The sequence below is a fragment of the Panthera uncia genome (assembly GCF_023721935.1).
Source record: "Panthera uncia isolate 11264 chromosome E2 unlocalized genomic scaffold, Puncia_PCG_1.0 HiC_scaffold_19, whole genome shotgun sequence".
Taxonomy (NCBI): Eukaryota; Metazoa; Chordata; class Mammalia; order Carnivora; family Felidae; genus Panthera; species Panthera uncia.
Window position 1 is genome coordinate 31772357 of NW_026057588.1, and position 10339 is coordinate 31782695.

Consider the following 10339-nt stretch of genomic DNA (forward strand, 5'->3'; position numbering starts at 1 on the left):
CTTAAACATAACTCAGTCCAGGTAATCAGCAAACCTTTACAGATACCTGTCCTCTACTTGGTGCTGAATATATATATATATATATATATATATATATATATATACTATATATCTATATCTATAGTATACATATATATATATATATAGTATAGATATAGATATATAGATAGTATATATCTCTGAGAACTGATCTCACCCTGGATACAACTATGTCTTGGTAACCATTTTTAGTTCCAGACCCCACCGATATCTATTTTATGTCCATTCAAAATGTCCATTCAGGCTGGCCATCTGACTCTCAGATCAAACCTAAGTCAGACCTTAAACCACTCTAGACAGGTAACACACATTTGGCCCAAAAGTATAATGCAACTGAACAGCCATGCCTAGTGATCCAATAAAGAGAAATCAGCTCTAGGGAATCCTTTTGCAAAATCTGGCAGTTTGGGAGGGGAGTTTTTCTGAAAGTTATCCGATTTCTGGTTGCGTTGTCCAAAGTGAGTGTCAACTTTTATCTTGCCCAACTAGCCAAGAAACTAATAAGTGCCGGATAATGTTTATGATGTGTGTGTGTGTGTGTGTGTGTGTGTGTGTGTGTGACAGAGAGAGAGAGAGAGAGAGAGAGAGAGAGAGAGAGAAAGAGAATACTGTATGATGTAAGTTACGTCTACTTCTTGCAGTGGGGCTTTCCTCCCATGAAAAGGAGTAACTATCTTGAGAGCCCCAACAGGCATCTGGCAATCAGGCAGGCCAGAGGTCTGCATTATCCGATTCAAAAGCTGAGGGACTGGTTCTCAAGAAGTCTGCAGTTCATAGTGCTCTTACAACCCTCTTTAAACTATTTAATCTTCTTAAATCCTGTAATTTACCGACAAGTTGCAAGTGAGAAAACTGAGGCTCTTAACTTCGATTCCTTCCTCCTTAAAATGGGGGCGATGTGAGACTTAACCCCACACCGCGAGAGAACACCCAGTAACCCCTAGGCTTGCCTCTTGAAGCCCAAGGAGCTTCCCCTCGCGTCTCTCTATCCCTTTCCTGGCTTCCTCTCCCTATCTTTGCCCCGCCCCCGGCGTCGAGCAGCGCGCGCCTGTGATTGGCTCTTGGGAGCCACGAGGCAGCGGATGGGGTTGTGGTGGCCATGGTGACGGGAGGCGGGGCGCGGCGGTTGTGGGTAACTGACGCCTGTACTTCACGGTGGCTGCGGCGCGCGTGGAGAGGCCTGGCCCCGCGTGGGGCCGAGCCGGCGCGAGGCTGCCGCCGGTGAGCCTGAAGCACGGGCCACGCACGCAGGGCCCAATCTTTTGGGCCGTGAGCGGCCGCGGCGTTGGCGGCGAGACCTCCCAGATGCCGGTTGGGGCTCTTAGGAGCGGAGCGCAGGCTGGGCCCGGGCCGCGGGCGGGATAAGAGTCCGACGGGCCTGCTCGCCCCGCGCGTGGATGCGGCGGCGGCGGCGGCGGCGATGGACGCCCTAGAGGAAGAGAGCTTCGCCCTGTCCTTGTGAGTGACGCCGTCGGGCCGGGGAGGCCTCGGCTTCCGCCCTGGGGAACGGGTGTCCTCGAGGGGTGGAGTGGGGGTGAGGGACCGCCAAGGCTCCTCCCTAGTTCCCGCTGTTGATTGTGCGACCTCCGGGTTCAAGCCCTAAGGACGGAGTGCGGGGCGAGTGTCTCGCGATGATCAACGCCTCCATCACAATTCCCCCGGCTTTGACCCTGGTTTGAGCTGCCAAGGTCCGACCACGGGTCAGAGGACCCTCCACCACCTCCACCTCCAGGGACTTCCAATCCAATTGTCCCCTGGCCAGTATCTCGCTCGCGCCAGTTTCACGCTCACAAGCCGATAGGTGGGGGGTGATAGCGAAGATGCGGTGAGTAAACCCAAAGGAAATACATAAATACGAGGAGCCTTAAGATGTGCCATGTGAGCCTTTGCTCCCTTTATATGTCCCTTTTGTAGTTCTTTGTGTCATAACAGGTTTTCTGAAAATGGAGCCCTTGAACCCTAATGTCACAAAAATACGTTTTCTTCGGAATTGCTACAGTAGACAATAATCATTCTTAATTGTTGAAGTTGGGTGATGGGAAGTTCATTTTTCTGCCCTCTTTTGCACCTGTGTGAAAGTGTCTCTAATACAGTTGTTTAAAGTGAATTATTTGAAACAGCACCTAATCCAGGTATATTTTTCAGCTCTTCCGCCTCCGATGCAGAATTTGATGCTGTGGTTGGATATTTAGAGGACATTATCATGGGTAAGCTTCCTTACCACAGTCTCACCTGTGCTCTCTTTAGTTCTTAGACCTTTGCAGCTTGGAGGGTTAATTTTGAGAGAAAACAGCAAGCTGCATATAATTTTTAATGTAGCACAGACTCATGTTAAGTGAGATAAAGTGGTTTTAGAGGCAAACTTTCTCCTTGTTTTAACAAGCAATAATCATACTCAGGTCTTATAAGGCAGCTATCTAGGTAGTGGGGCCCTAGACGTTACGGACCTCTTGGCAAAACTTCAGGAGCGACTTATTTCAAAGAATAAGAGGAATTCCATTTTTTTTGGTTTTGAGTTTTAACATTTTTGTGCCATAAACCACAGCATAGTGCCATAATCATAGCGCGCGTGTCCGTGAAGAAAATAAAATGCCATACTTCCGCTGGTTCTGTATTTTCCTGGGTTCTGAGTTCCTATTCGTGCATTCATTTTTTGGTGTGCACAGACCTGCTAAGTAACGAGCAGTAACAGGCACCCGAGGTTTAAGACAAATGTATGGGAAGGGGAAACAAAATTTTTGTCTGAGTTTTCTGAGAATTAGGCGAAAAAGAAACCTTTACTGTGGTGGTGCTAGTGATGTTTCTTAGTCTAGTTTAGTCTGAAAATCACTGACCCACACGTTTGTCATCTTCAGGTCCCAAGAAAGTTCATGCCCTTAATGCCTAAATACAGGTGTTTCACCATTAAGCCCTTGTCCTGTGTGGAGGTGAAGATTTCTGGGGAATACTGAGGAATACCTTGAATTCTTTTGTCCTTTGCTTACCCTGTATGCCATGGGAAAATGAGCCTTTTTTGACCTCAGGGTGTTTACCCTAAAGTCTAGGTCATTTGTGAAGCTTTCCTTTTATTTTTAGAAGTAATTATTGTATGCACTTGTTAAAATTCCCTGTTCTCTCAAGTTCAGGTGTTTGCTATAAGCCAGTCTTTCTACCAACCCTCCTCTGAATTCCACCTGGCAATCCTATGCGATAGGTACTAGGATCATTCTCATTTTCTAGTTGACAAAACCGGGGCTTAGAGAAACTGAGAAATGTGCCCAAGGTCACACAATTGACGTGGCCGAGCTAGGATCAGAGCCCGTGTGCTTGATCACTACACTGTTCCCACCACAGCTGCTGAAATCCTATTCAAGTAAGAGATCCGTTTCATTCCGTTGTGGAAAAGGAATGTGATGGAGTTCCCAGGCCACCCCGTATGGGTGTGTTTAAAATGGACTCAACGATGGTGGTAATGGTTGTACAACAATGGGAATGTACATAGTGCCACCAAACCACACTTAGGGGCGCCTGGGTGGTCTGACTCTTGATTTCAGCTCAGGACATGGTCTCACAGTCGGGGGCTCCCCACTGGGCATGAAGCCTGCTTGGGGTTCTCTCTCTCCCTCTGCACCCCCCTCCCCCACCTCCGTGCTCTCTCAAAAAAAAGTGAATTCATGGGAATGCAAACTGGTACAGCCACTCTGGAAAACAGTGTGGAGGTTCCTCAAAAGGTTAAAAATAGAACTACCCTACGACCCAGCAATTGCACTACTAGGTATTTATCCAGGGGATACAGGTGTGCTGTTTCAAAGGGACACATGCACCCCAATGTTTATAGCAGCACTGTCGACAATAGCCAAAGTATGGAAAGAGCCCAAATGTCCATAGACAGATTGAATGGATAAAGATGTGGTATATAGAGACAATGGAGTATTACTCGGCAATCAAAAAGAATGAAATCTTGCCATTTGCAACTATATTGATGGCCTAGAGGGTATTATGCTAAAAGCAAAGTTAGAGAAAGACAGATATCATGTGACTTCACTCATATGTTGAATTTAAGATACAAAACAGATGAACATAAGAGACGGGAAGCAAAAATAATATAAAAGCAGGGAGGGGGACAAAACCCAAGAGACTCTTAAATACAGAGAACAAACTGAGGGTTGCTGGAGGGGTTGTGGGTGGGGGGATGGGCTAAATGGGTAAGGGGCGTTAAGGAAGACACTTGTTGGGATGAGAACGGGGTGTTATACACAGGGGATGAATCACTGGAATCTACTTCGGAAATCATTATGGCTCTATATGCTAACTTTTGGATGTAAATAAGATAAATAGTAAAATAAAATACTTAATGTGTTTCAAACTATCAGGAACCACAGAGGTATGAGAGTAAGGATGTAGCTAAACTCTTAATAGAAGGCTTCACCTCCCCTGCCTTTCCTCGAAGACTCATTGATGTGGAATACTGAATACAGGACTTAGAAAAATGTGATATTATGACTCTTGGTTTTTTAGCATACTGCATTTGATATGTTTCTTAAACTTTATGTGACATGTTAGAAGGGCTTGCAACAAAAAAATAATGAATTTAATGTTAGGTGTATTTTACCACTATTTTTAAAATATTAATATTTATTAATAAAAAGACTGGGTTTTAAAAATATTAGTATTTTTAAATTATGAAAATATTTTTAAATTTAAATATTTTAAATTACTATTTTTAAAATATTAATATTTATTAATCAGAAGACTGGGCTACTTGAACATCGGCGTCCTATTGAACACTTCCCTAAAACACTGTTAGCTTTCCCTCTCCTAGAGACTGACCATTAGGAAGCAGTTCTGCTGACATAGAATTTGGCCTATTTCTAAATCAATGGTTTTTAATCTCCGTTGAAAAGAATAAAATTTTCCTGTTGTTCAGATGACGAGTTCCAGTTATTACAGAGGAATTTCATGGACAAGTACTACCAGGAGTTTGAAGACACAGAAGAGAATAAACTCACCTACACACCTATTTTTAATGAATATGTAAGTGGTTTTCTGTTTCTTTCCCCAGAGATTAGAATTTCTTTAAAATGTGAATTCAGAATCCAAATATGTTGACATTTCGGGCACCTAGGTGGCTCCGTCAGTTACGTGTCCAACTTCGCTCGGGTCATGATCTCACGGCTTGTGGGTTTGAGCCCCACGTGGGGCTTTTTACTGACAGCTCAGAGCCTAGCACCTGCTTCGGATTCTGTGTCTCCCCCTCTCTCTGCCCCTCACTCGCTTGTGTTCTTTCTCTCTAAAAAAAATAAGGAACATTTAAAATTTTTTTTAAGATGTTGACATTTGGAGGACTTCAGAAGCTGCCACCAGTAACTGCCAGGAATTGTAGTTAGAATCTCCCATTGCTGGGGTGCCTGGGTGGCTCTGTTGGTTAAGCGTCCAACTTCGGCTCAGGTCATGATCTCACGGTCCGTGGGTTCGAGCCCCGCGTCGGGCTCTGTGCTGACTGCTCAGAGCCTGGAGCCTGTTTCAGATTCTGTGTTTCCCTCTTTTTCTGACCCTCCCCTGTTCATGCTCTCTCTCTCTCTTTCTCTCTGTCTCAAAAATAAATAAATGTTAAAAAAAATTTTTTTTTTTTTAAATAAAAAGAATCCCCCATTGCTTTCTTCTGCAGTTCTTGAGGGTGTTTGATGATTTTTGTCCAGCTCCTATTTTTATTTCTTTCTTTTGAGGGAAGGAGAGAGAGCAGGGAAGGGACAAAGGGAGTCCCAAGCAGGCTCCACACTGTCGACTGTGAGATCATGACCTGAGCCAAAATCAAGAATGGATTCTTAACTGACTGAGCCACCCAGGGGCTCCTCCAGCTTCTGTTTTAGAAAATGCTTGGCTTGATCAAAATCCCGTTTTCAGTTACAATATATGGGTTCGTTAAACCTTGCATTCATATACTCTGTGTGTGTGTATGTATATATATGTATATGTGTGTATATGTATATATATATATATATATATAGTATACCATATGTATATTGTATTCATATACAATCTATTGACCTTTTGACTTGCACACAATACAGTTAAACAACATGGGGAATAGGGGTGCCCACACCTGCACAATTGAAAATCCACGTATAAGGGCCCCTGGGTGGCTCAGTCAGTTAAGCATCTGACTTCAGCTCAGGTCATGATCTCACAGTTAACAGGTTTGAGCCCTGCGTCGGTCTGTGTGCTGACAGCTCAGAGCCTGGAGCCTGCTTTGGATTCTGTCTCCTTTTCTCTCTGCCCCTATCCCCCTCACACTCTCTCTTAGTCTCTCAAAAATGAATAAACGTTACATGGGGCGCCTGGGTGGCGCAGTCGGTTAAGCGTCCGACTTCAGCCAGGTCACGATCTCGCGGTCCGTGAGTTCGAGCCCCGCGTCAGGCTCTGGGTTGATGGCTCGGAGCCTGGAGCCTGTTTCCGATTCTGTGTCTCCCTCTCTCTCTGCCCCTCCCCCGTTCATGCTCTGTCTCTCTCTGTCCCAAAAATAAATAAAAAACGTTGAAAAAAAAATTAAAAAAAAAAAAAAAATGAATAAACGTTACAAACAAAAAAAATTTAAAAAAACAAAACCTGTGTATAACCTTTGACTCCTGAAAAACATAACTACTAATAGCCTATTGTTGACTGGAAGCCTTACCGATAATGGAGATAGTTGATAAGCATGTATTTTATATAGATACTCTGTACTACTGTATCCTTACAATAAAGGAAGCTAAGGAAAATGTTACTAAAATCATAAAGAAGAGAACATACATTTATGGTATTGTGCTGTACTTATCAATACAAATAAGTGGAACCGTGCAGTTCAAACACTTACTGTTCAAGTGACATCTGTGTTTTTTTTTTTTTTTTCTTTCTACTGTGTAATCTAATCAGGTGCACATGACCGTTAGGTAGAAGCGAAAACCAAGGCTAGATCCCCAGGAGTTTCAACTCTGGACCCTTGGGCCTTCCCATTGTGCTGAGGCCTCCGGTAGCCTCCTAGAACAGTCTCATCTGAGAAGAGGTTTGAGCCTCGAGAACTTTCTTAACCTTAGAAGCATGGCATACCTGATGGTTTCCCCAAGTCAAGCCTCAGCTTACAATGAGGAACCTGTGATTACCTCCAACAGTATGCTTCTTTATATATTCCTTTTTAAACGTTTTTTTAAATGTTTATTTTTGAGGGAGGGAGGACCCAGAACCCCAAGCAGGCTCTGAGCTGTCAGAACAGAGCCCGACACGGGGTCCAAAGACACAAACTGCGAGATCGTGACCTGAGCCGAAGTCAGACGCTTAACCAACCAGGGGCACCTGTACGCTCTTTTTGCACAGATTCCATCTCCCCAAGAAAAAAGGCCCCGTTTCGTTCCTTACTTCCTGCCGTGGGGGGTGGGAGCCCTGCTGTTCACGGTCTCTACCTACATTCGCGCGTTCATCTTGTCACAGGGTAATTACCTGCAGATGCCTCTCTCCCGTGGTGTGCCAGGGCACATGCTCACTGAGGACAGGAGCTGTATTTTGGTTCTCTTTAGTATCCCCTGTTCTCAACATGGAGCTTGGCACATAAAATAGGCCCTCAGGAAATGTTTGCGAACGCTGGAGGCCAGGCTTTCTGAAAAGCCGCCTTGTTTTCCTAAAACCAAGATCCTGTCCACTCTTACAGATTTCTTTGGTAGAAAAGTACATTGAAGAACAGCTCCTGGAACGGATTCCTGGATTTAACATGGCAGCTTTCACGACAACTTTGCAGTGAGTTGAACTTGACTCTGCGTTTTTGCCTGTTTTCCCTTTCTCCTTTACTCTGAAAAAAGACCTTTTTTTTTCATTGCTTGATCATGAAGGTTTACAGCCCTTGGCGGTTAGGTCCTGGGTGGGAAGGCCCTTAAAATCTGCAAATGGAATCTTGGACAGAATCTGTTCCAGTCTTCCATGAAACAGCCATCCTTTTCTTTTGCAGGCATCATAAAGATGAAGTGGCTGGTGACATATTTGACATGCTGCTCACGTTCACAGATTTTCTGGCTTTTAAGGAAATGTTTCTGGACTACAGAGCAGTAAGTCCCTCTTGCCTGTGTCATTAGCCACATGGAACCATTGAGATAGTTCCAGATAGTTCCTAGTAGACCAGCTGCCATGTTCTCCCCATGACTGGCCAATATCAGTCTGGCAGCTAGCAAGGTGTCCAGAGTGAGCAGCTGCCTTCTGGGCAGGACCCAGGTTCCTCTTAAAGTAATCCCTAAATAATCAGAGGGACAAAAGCAAAAAGCAGGTCTAACGGCCTTGCCTTTCTTATAAGGCAGACTCTTAATAGGAAAAAGAGGTATTTTTCAGTGAAGAGAGGTATGCTTTTTATGAGTGACCGGGCCAGTGCTGAACAAGAATGCAAAATAACCCCCTTCCACCCTCCCTCCCCCTGTGCCATAGGCAGGGTTTGGAGCTAGGAAAGGACTCGTGTTTTTTCCCCTCTTCCTTGCCGCTTGGGATTCTTTTTCTCATGCAGGAAAAAGAAGGCCGGGGACTGGATTTAAGCAGTGGTTTAGTGGTGACTTCATTGTGTAAATCATCCCCTGTGCCAGCTTCCCAGAATGATCTGCGACACTAGGCCCTGCCACCAGGCAGAGATATCTTCCTGGACGTCGCCAGCCCCATAGACTGGAAGAGGCTTTGGCTATGTGACAGAATACATCTTGGAAAGACGGGCTCTGTTCCACAACTCATTGCTGACGTTAAGTATTGATGGGTCAGAAGACAGTCCATCTGACCCTCCTAGGCCCCTAAAGCACCTTGTGTTCAGTAATCCTAGCACTCCTCCCCAAGTAGACCCCTCTCTCAGGCCTGAGTCAGGCTCCTCTGGAGCAAGCCTGAGGCCAGCATCCCCCCGGGGACCCCATCCCCAGCATAAACGTTGGTAGGTCAGCAGCATTTGGAAGAACCCACCAGCTCCACCCCTCTTTGGCCCCGCCTGTCCATCGGGCTTTTTGCGTGCTAACAGCTTCCTGTATGCATCAGTTTCAGTCCTGCAGCCTCAGAGGGGTTTCTACCCATGTGGGAACATTTCTCTAGGCTGTTCCTCAAGACCGCTGCCCTCTGCAGCAGCTCCCATCCCAGCTGGTCCTGGCTGTAGGAATAACCGAGAGATGCCCCTTACCTGAAGCTACCTGTGAAAATCACTTCCTTGTCTTACAGTCGGCAGTCCCTGCATCACTCTGTCTTCTGCTGGTCCTGATGTAGTCTGTTTCTAGAATTCTTTTAAGCATTTATAGATAACTATTTTTATAGATGAATACTCAGGCTAACCTAGTGGCTATAATCTTGGAGCTTCCATGATTACCCACTTAAAGATCAAAGTATTATATACTGTGTGCTTTTTAGCTATTAGTGCTATGAAAGCAAAGATGCTTTCTACGTTGGTGTACCTAGTTTACGGGGTACCAGTGAGTGTGTGCTTATGCTGGAAGTAGGCTAAAAGGACTCCCTTTCTTACAGCATGTTAAGTGTTCGTACAGGTTTGCTAAAACCCCTTCTGTATAAATCAGTTTGTTAGGTTTTCTGTTGGAGTTGGGACTCTGCAGTTCCTTCCTGTCCAGATCTCCCTACCAAGGCGGTGTTCCGCTGGGTTGGCTCAGCACGAGGAGGAGAGTGCAAACAGCTTCACTAGTCATATGTATGCCTTGATTTAGCAGTGTTTCATAGAAATCACCAGAAAACATGGATGTCACATCTCCAGAAAACAAGACATAGTATTTCAATTCTCAATGTGTACCTTCCATATATATCTTTTAAGTAAAAATAAGACTATACTTATAAACTTCGGTTGGCTGTTCTGGTCTTAAAGTGTGAGCTGTAGACTCTTTCTGTACTGATGCGTGGCACTTATTAAATACTTTTGTACCATGAATAAACTCGGAGGTGCATTGCAAGAGCCGTCATTCTCCATTCTCCACGAGTCCCTCCCCTTTCTTGGCTATCACCCCTGCCCTCGGGGTCACTGCTGCTTTGGTCCTTCAAAGCCAGAGGCCCTCGCAGAGCCAGCTTTTTCCATTGCTGCCCCTCCTGGCCTTGCTTTCCCTCCTTGCCCTTTTTCTACAAAGGGCTACCCACTGTAGGCTGGGCATGTCCGAAGTACTTGATGAAGACCTGGTTGAGAAAACCCATGTATGTGGACTTAACGAAAAATGAACAACAGCAGAGGCAAACGGTTCTTTTCCACTCAGGGGGGGAAAAAAAAAAAAAAAGCAAGCCTGTTGCTTACTATTAGCAGATAGGCTTTCTGATTTTATAAAACCGGAAACCTGTCTCTGTC

General features: G+C 45.1%; 1 protein-coding gene across 3 annotated transcripts; it reads left to right on the forward strand.

Moving 5' to 3' along the window:
* The first annotated feature begins 1143 nt into the window (after positions 1-1143).
* ARL2BP (ADP ribosylation factor like GTPase 2 binding protein) lies at positions 1144-9938 on the forward strand. Of its 3 annotated transcripts, none has more exons than XM_049622205.1 (6): positions 1144-1497; positions 2185-2246; positions 4946-5052; positions 7700-7785; positions 7994-8090; positions 8613-9938. In XM_049622205.1, the coding sequence occupies exons 1-6, from the start codon at positions 1460-1462 to the stop codon at positions 8685-8687; spliced, it is 465 nt and encodes a 154-aa protein (XP_049478162.1). In that variant the 5' UTR covers positions 1144-1459; the 3' UTR covers positions 8688-9938. The 3 variants fall into 3 exon arrangements, with proteins under 3 accessions (XP_049478162.1, XP_049478161.1, XP_049478163.1); XM_049622204.1 differs by having other exon boundaries at positions 1147-1497; positions 8537-9938; XM_049622206.1 differs by lacking the exon at positions 1144-1497 and adding an exon at positions 1534-1864 and having other exon boundaries at positions 8537-9938.
* Positions 9939-10339: the final 401 nt, after the last annotated feature.

What these genes read in the sequence shown, in the direction of transcription:
- ARL2BP (XM_049622204.1), top strand. Translation starts at nt 1,460, where the DNA reads ATGGACGCCCTAGAGGAAGAGAGCTTCGCCCTGTCCTT. An exon ending in GAGAGCTTCGCCCTGTCCTT is followed by an intron (nt 1,498 to 2,184) that starts GTGAGTGACGCC and finishes TATATTTTTCAG; the next exon opens with CTCTTCCGCCTCCGATGCAG. An exon ending in TTTAGAGGACATTATCATGG is followed by an intron (nt 2,247 to 4,945) that starts GTAAGCTTCCTT and finishes CCTGTTGTTCAG; the next exon opens with ATGACGAGTTCCAGTTATTA.